General features: G+C 41.7%; 1 protein-coding gene across 3 annotated transcripts in view; it reads right to left on the reverse strand.

Annotated features, from left to right (window-relative positions):
- Positions 1-12,465, reverse strand: part of MAP3K21 (mitogen-activated protein kinase kinase kinase 21) — a 65,240-nt gene that overhangs the window by 33,131 nt on the left and 19,644 nt on the right. For all 3 annotated transcript variants that reach the window (XR_006299756.1, XM_043596289.1, XM_043596290.1), the window contains exons 3-4: positions 7,424-7,572; positions 6,399-6,574 (exon numbers count right to left, since the gene is read on the reverse strand). Coding sequence is in view for 2 of the 3 variants with exons in the window: in XM_043596289.1 (XP_043452224.1) it covers positions 6,399-6,574; positions 7,424-7,572 (325 nt within the window). In the remaining variant the exon portion in view is untranslated. The remainder of the gene's footprint in view (positions 1-6,398; positions 6,575-7,423; positions 7,573-12,465) is intronic.

Raw genomic sequence — 12,465 nt, forward strand, 5'->3', positions numbered from 1 at the left:
ACCTTAAGCAATCAGTGAACGAGAAAGGGAGATAGTGCACGTACACCCTGCTCTCGACTCTGTTGAGAAAGACGCAAGGAGAAGAAACCTTTGAGCAAAATCCAAGAACAAAAAAACCCCCAAAAAGCATTATAGATTCTCTTCAATTTTGAGTCAAAGGCTCATACGATACCATAAATGTGGTATTTCAAGGAGCACTGCACAGATATCACATAAAAGGAGAAAGCAAGGACGCCATGAGAGGACAGCTCAAAAATGATTCCAAAGAATAATAAAGAAACTACTGTAAACCCCCACATGGAGAAAGGGAAGACACGCATTCTTGAAGGATGCTTTTTGACTTTTATACAATGTAAAGTAAGAATTAATTCACTGGATATCCTTCTATCCGGCAGTGTCATGAATAATTATCAATAATTTAAAATTAAATTAGATAAAAATCATCGTTATTAATAACATCACCTCTAAATTTTAAATCCTGTGACTTATTTTTCCTCTAAGTTCACTCCCATTCCCCAAAATCTTTTTTTTTTTTTTAATTTTTGCTATTAAACATCTAAGAATTCCTAAAAACAATTTGGGGAAGTGTGAAAACAAAACAAAACAAAACAAATCAGTATTTTTCTCTACCATGTTAAGTCAACGAAATGTATTAAAGTTTCCAAGAAACTATTAATAATATCGCGGAAAGTAATCCTTCGATGAAACACAAGATTTAAAAGCTAATCTGGCCGGTCATTTTCAAGCATTTTCCTGCTCAGAGGAGCCTGGTTTCCCGAACGACTGGGCCAGGGATTGGCAGCGGCTGTTAGATGCTGCTCTGGTTCCAATCAAAGCCACCGCTTTCTTTGGCACTTGCCAAGTAATGGGCACTGCTCTGAGCGCTGTGCACACACCACCGGGTTAAGCCCCACACCACCCCAGGGAGCCGGCAGCGTGACTGTGACCTTTAATGGGGAGGAGGTGAGCAGGGAGGGAAGAGCCCCGGGTCCAGCCAGCTGTCTGGCTCCAGTCGTAACCGCTTCGCTAGACTGCTATGGATTTTGGCACTCTGCTAAAAACTTATATTAAAAAAAGGGAGGGGAAAGGAGTCTATCATTGTTTTTAGAATCCCATTTCGATATCCCCTTTCGTCTGTGTGGCTCCCTCGAGGGAAGGAAGCTGAATGCAGTCTACTGAGCCACCGTCTGCTCTAAGCGTCAGAAAGTTGTTGATTCCCAGACCACATTTTTTTATATTAAATATAATTTATTGTCAAATTGGTTTCCTTGTAAAACCCAGTGCTTATCCCAACAGGTGCCCTCTTCGGTGCCCATCACCCACTTTCTCCTCTCCCCCACCCCCCATCAACCCTCAGTTTGTTCTCAGTATCTAAGAGTCTCTTATGGTTTGCCTCTCTCCCTCTCTGTAATTTTTCCCCTTCCCCTCCCCCATGGTCTTCTGTTAAGTTTCTCAAGATCCACATATGAGTGAAAACATATCGTATCTGTCTTTCTCTGCCTGACTTATTTCACTTAGCATAATACCCTCCAGTTCCATCCACATTGCTGCAAATGGCCAGATTCCATTCTTTCAAATTTTCAATTTTCTCATTGCCAAGTAGTATTCCATTGTATATATAAACCACATCTTCTTTATCCATTCATCAGCTGATGGACATTTAGGTTCTTTCCATAATTTGTCTATTGTTGAAGGTACTGCTATAAACATTGGGGTACAAGTAAGTGCCCCTATACATTAGCACTCCTGTATCCCTTGGGTAAATTCCTAGTAGTGCTATTGCTGGGTCATAGGGTAGATCTATTTTTAATTTTTTGAGGAACCTCCACACTGTTTTCCAGAGCGGCTGCACCAGTTTGCATTCCCACCAACAGCACAAGAGGGTTCCCATTTCTCCAGACCACATTTTATTATTTAAAAAAATTCTTTTTAACATTTATTTATTATTGAGAGAGAGAGAGAAACACACACACAGAGCATGAGCAGGGGAGGGGCAGAGGGAAGGGGAGATACAGAATCCAAAGCAGACTCCAGGCTCTGAGCTGTCAGCACAGAGCCTGATGCAGGGCTTGAACCCACAAACTGCGAGATCATGACCTGGGCCGAAGTTGGTCACTCAACCAACTGAGCCACCCAGGAGCCCCACCAGACCACATTTTAATCCCTGGAGCTTTGACCCAAGAGGCCCTACTTCCAAACTCTGCAACATGAACCCTCTGAGTTCTTCCAGTATTCCAGGGTAGCCCCTGCAATTACCATTCCCTTCTGCACACCTTCTGTTCTTTGTCCAGACTTGATTTCCAGGTCCTCCTTCTGCCTTCCAGGCCATCTTCCTTGGGAGGCTCTTTAAAACCTGATGCCAACAGTCAAACCCACTGTCTAAGGCTGCATCTGCCGGTTTTGTATTTTCCAACTTACAAAATACTGAAAAATCTAAGAAGGGGCTGAATTACCTAAGTCTACTACTTGAAAAAAAAAATGACTTTAGGAAAAAATAAGTGACTTCAGCAGTTTACATATTTCTCTCTAACCTTTATTTTAATCACTTAAAATTAGGAAATATTTAAAATATACTACAATCAGAGAGAACAGCAAATACCCATACACTCACTGTCAATATTTAACAGATGCTAAGGTTTTACCTCATCCGTTTCAGATCTGCTAAAGTCTCATGTGCAGCACGCTCTAAATTCTCTCCTCTCCCTCTTCTTGTCTGCGGTTCCTTGGTTGCCCCGTAACCCTCCCTCATCCAGACCTTCGGACTTTTGGTACATCTGAATGGCACTGGTTTATGTGTTTTACCAATTTCCATAAATGGTATCTAGCGTAACTATCCTTCTGCAACTCACTTTTTCCACTCAATTTTACATTTGAGATTTATCCTCGTTGCAACATGTAGCTAGAATTCATTCATTTTGACTGGTTTGAAGATTTCCAGTCCGAATCAATACTGAATATACTGGATCAATACACAGTAGTTTGGGCATCTGTTCCCTGTTCATGGATACTGAGGCCAATCCCAGGTTTTCACTATCACAAACCACGCTTCAGTGAACAACCAAAACTTCCCCGGGCACACATGTGGGCGTCCCTCAAGAATATGTAAGTAGAAGTTAAACAGCTGAGTTGTAAACCTCTTCGATGGCATACGATTCAGAACAGATTTCCAATACATACATCTAAGTTCCCTGTTTCCCTTGAGTAATAATGGTGGTAATGATAATCGCTAGTATCACTCACCTACTAGAATACATTTCAGGTTAGAATGCATTCAGGATATTAAGAAACGTTGCGTAGGTTAATGTAACATATTTATTTACTATCTACCATGTGCTGAGTACTCTGTTCAATGCCGTGGATGAAAATGACCAAGAATAAGATAGTGTAGCTGACTAATATATTATCTAGCAGAAATGGTAAACCAAGAATAAGTACGCAAGCTAATACTGAAGTCAGACTCAGCGCCAGCTGAGTGTGGGATGCTGTGACACACAGCTTATCTGGTGCATCTGGGTGAGGGGAGGGAGCTACAAAGGACTCACAGCCAAGGAGCCAGCAACTGTGAGGTGGGGCAAGAAGCTAAGGAGGGGACAGTATTCTGGACCCACGAGAGCATGTATCTGGAGACCGAAGGTCAAGAGTGTGGCGGCATCAGAGGAACTGAATGGAATTCAGGACGGTTGGGACACAGTGAGGCTACAAATGGAAGGACAAAGGAAATTAATAAGGGAAAGAAATTGGCCGCTGAAGAAGGATGCTCAGATTTGCATTGTAGAAGGGCCACTGGAGGTGAGGGGACCAGTTGGGGGAGCAAGACTGGACGCAGGGCAAGCAGGTGGGATGCTGTTGCAGTGACGCAGGTGGTAAAGCGAGGACAACAGGGATTAGGGGAGGGATTCCCACTGATGGTCTCTGTCACACAGGAGACCACCAGAAACATCTTCAAAGCCCTTGGAGGCCGGGTACCAATGAGAACAGTAATCTGTCCGTCACAGAAAGAAGAAAGCAGAATGAAGGAAGATCGGGTGGGGGTGAGGGGTGGGTTCTGACTTCGGTGTTTGGCTGGAAAATGGTGCCAAGATCCACGTCTAGCCCTTTTTAAAAACTTGTCCACAAGATCCCAGACCCCTAGGCCAGCCGTTCTAAGGACCTTAAGAAAAGAGACTGTCGTAATTATCTTTGTATCCCAGGACTCTAATACTGCTCCCAGCACACAGTACGTAGTCGGTAAATGTTTGCTGGGAAAACACAAAACAGAACATAACCTTGAAACTCACAACAGTTTCCCCACAGACAAGGCTTTAAGTTGTATGTATTTTTTAGAGAACAATTTGCACGTTGGGGAGACCCTGTGACATGCCTGGGAGTGATTCCCAATTCAGTAAGACAACAGTAGACCTAAGCTTCTCAAAGACAGAATCTGGGCATGCGATGTCTTGGTGTCACGCACAGTATTATAAAAACCAGGTCAAGAAATGTTTATGCATGGGGCGCCTGGGTGGCTCAGTCGGTCAAGCGTCCGACTTCAGCTCAGGTCACGATCTCGCGGTCCGGGAGTTCGAGCCCCGCGTCGGGCTCTGGGCTGATGGCTCGGAGCCTGGAGCCCGTTTCAGATTCTGTGTCTCCCTCTCTCTCTGCCCCTCCCCCATTCATGCTCTGTCTCTCTCTGTCCCAAAAATAAATAAACGTTAAAAAAAAAAAAAAAAGAAATGTTTATGCACATATATTCAAACCACAGCTTGTTATTCCCTCTTTGCACTTGGGTTGACCACAGGCCTTTAGTATTACAGTCAATATAAAAGTCTAGACATGTAATACAGAGCCTCTCTGCCTAAGTCCAAGTGACTCTAGCATGAGGGAATGATCCTCAGCCATGTTTTAATGTTGTAAATTTGAATCAGCAAGTGGGCTCTTTATTTAGCAAAGCATTACTGCCCTCTTAAAAAAGAATTCTACTATTTTAGAATCACAAATGTATGAGGTATAAAAATTCCTTCCTGGACAACTGCATGGCTTTGTAAAGGTTATCAAAAACTTGCGATGTTGTACTTTAGCCCAGACATTTCTTGCACATACAAACAGAACTTAACCCTCGGATAATTATACACTTTGGGTGGGCAGAATAAGGCTTGATTCATCAAAATGCTCAAGTACTACAAAAGGGTCTTCAAGAAATTAGTGCTGAACCTATAGCACAGAACCGTGCTGTAAAGTTGGGGTTCTTAGGGGCCGTGAAGTCACTGTGTCACCAAAGGAGACCATGCTAATTGCATTCACTTCCCAACCAGTCTGCCTTCCAATTGGGTATACCTTTACTTCTCCTAGTTCACTGTGTATGTGGTGGCATAAATGCAGCCTCAGGTATGTTTCACATAGATGTTTATTTAGTGCTTCTTAAAATAAACAAACCATGGGGCGCCTGGGTGGCTCAGTCGGTTAAGCGTCCGACTTCAGCTCAGGTCACGATCTCGCGGTCCGTGAGTTTGAGCCCCGCGTCGGGCTCTGGGTTGATGGCTCAGAGCCTGGAGCCTGCTTCCGATTCTGTGTCTCCCTCTCTCTCTGCCCCTCCCCCGTTCATGCTCTGTCTCTCTCTGTCCCAAAAATAAATAAATGTTAAAAAATAAATTAATTAATTAAAAAAAAATAAACAAACCAACTGGAACTTAACTCATCATACTAAAAGGTTCAAAAATTATACTTTCCCAGTTTCTCCAGCAAAGCACTGCTTTGGAGATAAAAGGGTGTGTGTGTATATGTGTGTGTGTGTGTGTGTGTGTGTGTGTGTGTCTGTATGGGGGGGGGGGGTGTCTAGCCTAAGAAAGGCTTTAAAAGATATAGTCAGTAACTTTAAAAAGACACCTTTGTGACAAACTGTGACATTTATAGAATACTACATGACATCAAGGAATTACTGTTACTTTTTGAGATAATAGTGGCAAGAAAGTTATTTCTAAAATTCTTACCAGTTAGAGATGCCTGTTTTAAGATTTAAGGGTAAAAGGACATGAATTGAGGATTTAATTTAAAGTATTCCATTTTTAAAAAAAAAAAGATGATAATGGGACTAAGAGATGTACAAAATGACAAAATACTGACAGTTACTAAAGCTGGTTAATTTATACCAAGGACTCAGTATGCTGTTCTCTCTTCTTTTAATTTTTTTTTTTTTTTTTTTTTTTTTTTTTACTTTTGAAAATTTCCCTAACAAAAGATTGTTTCTTTTCCAACGATACATTTTGAGGACACTTCTGTTTTGCTTCGTTTTAGCAGGAAGGTAAGAATCAGTAACTATTCACATCTGAAAATCTTTTACAATAGTGCTAACCGTGTTCTTGACTCATGTTTTCCATAATCCTCGCAAATGTGGGTATCTTCTGCAATGACTGTATCTCTCTCACCTTTTCCTTTGTTCTCAGTTCATCAAACATTTGCTGAATTTCTAGCTTCCAATCATCTTGCATGGAATGAAAAGATTCCTGAGGCAGGTCAGTCATAACTGCCTTTTCAATAGCAGTCAGTTGTTCAAGGATTAAGGGAAATGATGGACGAATGTGAGGGTCTTGCTGCCAGCACTCTAAAATAAACAAGAACCACATTAATTCCATTTCTTAGCACAGCCCAGATTTTCAGCCCATGCTGATGGTGTCTACTGAAGATCTGAAAAATCAACTGATGACGATTTTGAAAATTTTATTTTACACAGCATCCAGGTCAGTGGCACGTGTACAATATTCGCTGTTAGGTAAGGCTCTTGTGGTTTCTCTGATACGACAGGAATACTGGATGTGTGCGCTCCATGCTTCACCATGAACTGTGTGTATCGGGGGCCTAAGCTGCCCGGCCGGTGATTTACAGGTACGGAGTTCTAGAACTTGGCCCAAGAAACCCGAAATCTCTAAAATGTTATAATCACGTGAGAGGTTCTAAGAAATGGCCTCATAATGAAGGAAGGTAACTAGCTGCCTACAAAAGGAGTCAGTTAATTTTTAAAAGCTAAACATCAAATAGATAAGGTCATGGCAAAACCACGCCGGTTAAGATCGTAAAACATTTTTGATCATTAGGTGGAATTTAAAATAGCAGAATGGAGCCAACTAAATTCTGTCTTTGAACTTTAGTGCTGTACTTGGTGAAAACTTTATTACCATTCGGTTGGATTTTGTACATAAATGAGTCACTGATAAAACCGGATTGTTTTTTAAAAAGTGACTTAATCCATCAATGGTTTACCTGATGTCTCAGATTGAAGACAAGGTTTCGGATTCATAAAATGGTACAGTTGCTTAAAAGCATCTGAAAATTAGAATCACTGCTGTACCCAAAGTATCCAAAAGTACCCTTTTGGATACAAAATGCACAGATGTTCTCCTGAGCGGTTCCCCTTGCCTCCACAGACCCACAGAAACAGGGGGGGCACAGATACCTTTCATGAGCTTGGCAAACGGCTCAGGGCAGGTGGAAGGAATGGGCAAAGTGAGCTTATTGACGGCTACTCCGTAAGCCACGGCAAGCCCATCGATGCCACGGTAGGGGACTTCTCCCGTGAGCAGCTCCCACAGCAGGACTCCATAGCTGGAAAGCAAAATTGCCATGGAGTTAAATGGGTCAAAGGGTGTCTTTTTCTTCCAAACACAAGGGGTGGGATAAATGCATCTGAGCCCTCATTCAGCCCCGACTAAAAATCTTCCCTTCTGGGACACCTGGGTGGCTCAGTCAGTAGAGCGTTGGACTCCCTTAATTTTATTTATTTATTTATTTTTTAACAACTGATCTCCCATTTTATTTAAGTTGTTATTTATTTTGAGAGAGAAAGAGAGAGAGAGAGAGAGAATCCCAAGCAGGCTCTGACCGTCAGCACACAGCTCAATGTGGGGCTCGAACCCATGAACTGTGAGTTTATGACCTGAGTGAAAATCAAGACTCGGATGCTTAGCGGACTGAGCCACCCAGGTACCCCTAGCGTCAGACTCTTGATTTTGGTTCAGGTCATGATATCATGGTTTGTGGGTTCGAACCCCATGTGGAGCTCCACGCTGGGTATGGATCCTGCTTGAGATTCTCTCTCTCCCTCTCTCTCTGCCCCCACCCTCCCTCATGCACTCTCTCTCTAAAAAAAAAAAAAAAAAAAAAAAAAAGACCCTTCTCTTCCAACAAACCCTTTAGTGGCACATATTCCAAGGTGCGAGGTGGGGTCTTCCAGTGAACCCCCTGTTTAAACACACACAGGTACACACCTTCCCAGAAATCAGTTATGCATTAATTACAGGAATTAAAACTATATAATGAATAGGAAGCATAGAAGCAGTACATAACTGAACTAAACGGATCCAGAACCAAGCCACACTTTGATGTGGTGTTTTGACGTTTCTCCTTCTATCTCATTTTTCCACACCGGGATTAAACCTCTTGAGGACTGTCAGGTCACTGAACACATTAGCCCCACAGAAATCTCACGTTATGCACCATAGGACTTAGATAGAACCATGTTGACTATTTTTAAATGGTTGTTTTGAAATTGTTCACCTTTCTGCCTCTCCCTTTATATCTTAAGAGTTGTGTTCCTGGGGCACCTGGGTGGCTCAGTCGGTTGAGCGTCCGACTTCGGCTCAGGTCACGATCTCACGGTTCGTGAGTTCGAGCCCCGCGTCAGGCTCTGGGCTGATGGCTCAGAGCTTGGAGCCTGCTTCCGATTCTGTGTCTCCCTCTCTCTCTGCCCCTCCCCCATTCATGCTGTCTCTCTCTGTCTCAAAAATAAATAAACATTAAAAAAAAATTAAAAAAAAAAGAGTTGTGTTCCTAATATTTCTACCATATTGCTTAAAAGTAATGGACAAAAAAACAAAAAAAATCAGCATGGGCCTCCCAGTGCCCACTAGTGGGACAAAACATCACTTTTTTGTAACTCTGTATCCATTAGTACCTTAGTTTCCCTTTATAATCTGCAAAACATGAAGTACAAATTAGCTTTTGTTAATACATGAAATATCAGCCACTCCAGACATCCCATTTGATTTTAAATTGAAACACACAGGCAGGGAAGGGATGGTCATGTTTTTTTTTGTTTTTTTTTAATTCTACTAACATAACAAGTACGGTCCTATTTACTTTTCTAATCTTTGAAAAAAATCATCACCTTTACGTTTTAAAAAAACCATTTGAAATTTAGAGTGGTAACTTGATTCTCATTTCTTATGTTTGTTGCTTATATATAACGTGTAGGCATAGTTTTAAAGACAGCAGACAGAAGGTAGAAAAACATGCCTAAAGAAAAGACCACACAGCTCAGAACAGCACCAAAAAAAGCATTTAACTTTGGCTTTGGACTTGCTTTCTGAGTCTCATTAGATTATTTTCTGATCTAAAGAGATGCGGGGGACTCAGAGCATCACAAATATAATAGAACAAGCCCTTCATGAAGGCGTGGTCTGCAAAAAGCTGGAAACTCTCTGGACTCCAGGCTCAGATCATCCCGGATACAATAACCTCTCATTTACAGACTTCTCTGTTAGTGTCCATTAGACTCTAGACACTATACCGAAAACGTTCAGAATAAGAATGTAGCCATGGCGGAATGTGCCCAATCAATGGGGCCTTGGGCATCCTCCAGCTGATGTTCTACCAGCTCTAAGTAAAGATGTTTGAGTCCCGAGGCCCCTGAGTCTAGGGCTCCCTGAGGCCGAGGAACAGGGCACCAGTGAAAGACAATTGGATCCTGACTCAGCAGACTGGAGTCTGAGTTTCGGGAGTATCACTGCTTACTAGCTGTGTCTCCACTCACAAAGCCCTTAACAGCTGATTGTGAATTAGCTGATCTATAAAATAATAGCGATATCTGTTCTGCCATCCCAAAGCTGTTTTATATATTGTATATATATATATATACAGTATATATATTTATATATATACTGTATATATATATACTGTTTTACATATATATACTGTATATGTATACTGTTTTATATTGAAAAAAGGGGAATATATAATGCAGTACTTGTAAATTATATAATGCCATAACTATTAGCAATTAAGTGGAAACCAGTATTTTCCAAAGGTAATGACCTGTTTGGTGCCTTAAAAATTATCTACATTATAGTGCATTAGCAGAGATACTTTAATTCCAAGAAGAAGTAAATTTAATTTATAGACCAATCAACAAAAATCAAGTCAGAGCAGGAGACAAAAACAAAAACCTTAAAATAACTGGAAACTGTGTAAATCCAAAGCCACGTCTTGCTATTCTCAATAGCACATAAGAAAACTAAAACAAACAAGAACAATAATGTAACTTTGCTTCTTGGGAGTTTCCGCAAAGGAGTAATTCAAGACAGGTCCTTTTTCTGGAGAGCAGAGGGCTTATGTTAAGAATTGATGTCAAGAAATGGAACTATTTCAATGGGACTATCTTTAGAATGTAATGCATATGCTTCTGTCCGCTGCAAATGGGTAGGATACAGTATAAATAAGGCTGTCTCCTGAGAGCTCAATGGCCTGATGAGCCAGAGTGATGGTAGCAGGAGTCTGGCTCCCAGGCCTGGGATGTGAGTATAATACTACTCACCAGCTTTACAACCTTGAGGAGATTTCTTAACATCTCAGTGTCTTGGTTACCTATTCTGTGGAAGTGCAGTGATCGCAGAAGATATTGTGAAAATTCAATCACAAAGTCTGTCTAAGTTACTTTCCGGTGTAATAGCCAGTAAGGGGGAAGGACAGTGAGAGATGATCAATCCACTCACTAGTTAACGTACTCGTCAATATGCTAGAATGCTAGTCTACTGCACAGACTTAAGTCATGTCTCTTGAATGAAATCATTAAAAAAAATTTTTTTTAGTATTTATTTATTTATTTAATTTTTTTTTTTCAACGTTTATTTATTTTTGGGACAGAGAGAGACAGAGCATGAATGGGGGAGGGGCAGAGAGGGAGACACAGAATGGGAAACAGGCTCCAGGCTCCGAGCCATCAGCCCAGAGCCCGACGTGGGGTTCGAACTCACGGACCGCGAGATCGTGACCTGGCCGAAGTCGGACGCTTAACCGACTGCGCCACCCAGGCGCCCCAGTATTTATTTATTTTTGAGAGACAGAGAGAGAGACAAAGTACGAGTGGGAGAGAGGGAGACACAGAGTCTGAAGCAGGCTCCAGGCTCCGGGCCGTCAGCACAGAGCCGGACGTGGGGCTCAAACTCATGGACCGGACCATGAGATCATGACCTGAGCCGAAGTCGGATGCCTAACCGACAGAGCCTCCCAGGCACCCCTGAATGAAATTATTTTTACGGGAATATTATAAAAGGAGATTCTAAGGCAAAGGAAAGCGAAATTCAGAGAGGGGGCCTTCCCACCCCTCCGCATCCTGACATTCAAGGACTCAGAGTATGCTTGATGTATTAATGCATTCTGCAGGTGTGTGGGGATGTTTGGTTCCACAACTAGGTGGCTCTAGAGGTCAGCAGTTTCTAGTCCTTTCTGTAGCCCTTCATGTTTTTCTTCCTATCACCTACTTTGTTGTCAGCTGCCAACTTTTACCAGCTTAGCATCCCTCTCCCCCTTCTAGCTAGCTGCTTTTATTGAAAATCAGATCATCGAACATGTAAAACAGAGTTAGAAATAAGCAGATTTTGAGAGAAGATGTGTCCAAGAAGTATATGGACTCAAGGAGCCCTATTTTGGCTAGCTTTAGATTTTTTTTCCTTTTCTTTTTGCTTATCTCTTGATTCTTCTCTGTTTACAATAGGTGAAAAGTTGCCATAAAGCATTTATACAGATAGTCCAGCATTTATACAGCTTGTAATCACACAGTTTGTAAAAGAAGCACACAAAATGGAAGGGTTATAGTCTTAAGTAATGTTACTTTGAATATAAAATTGGTCCTTGATGTATGTATCAGTTTCTAGAGTCTTGAAGTACAATCTCCCACAAGAATCACCTGTTTCCCTGAAGTATTTTGGTATTATCGTATGGCCAAAAAACTATCATGGGTCAATCAAGGAAAGCACATTTAACGTTTTGTAGGGAAACGTCTGCTCAGACTCCACCAGCACAGAGTCTAATTTATTAAGTAAGGGATGAGACTCAAACACTTGTGTTTTCCAAAAACGGTCCTAAGACACCCTGGAACCCCAATGCAGTTGATAAATTTCTGAAAGGCCATAAGTAGAACAGTTAGGTCATACTGAAAATGCGGAGGATAAGCTTTAAAGAAATTTTCTTGGAACTTCTACCAACAGACGCTCTGCCACTAACAGGATGTGTGAATCGGAGAGAGGAATTTCTGCAGCATCCAGTGATGACAGGGGGAAAACAATTTTTGTTGATCCCCAATTTGGAAGTCGGATCTGAGTTCTACTCACGGTCTTGCTACCAAACAGATACAAACTCTTAGCAAGTGACCCTTCTCTCGGCCTGAGTTTTTTCTTGTGTAAAAAAACTGGAGTTTTAGTCACTTTGCAAACTATGAGGATG

The sequence above is a fragment of the Prionailurus bengalensis genome, chromosome D2 (assembly GCF_016509475.1).
Source record: "Prionailurus bengalensis isolate Pbe53 chromosome D2, Fcat_Pben_1.1_paternal_pri, whole genome shotgun sequence".
In the NCBI taxonomy this organism is placed as follows: Eukaryota; Metazoa; Chordata; class Mammalia; order Carnivora; family Felidae; genus Prionailurus; species Prionailurus bengalensis.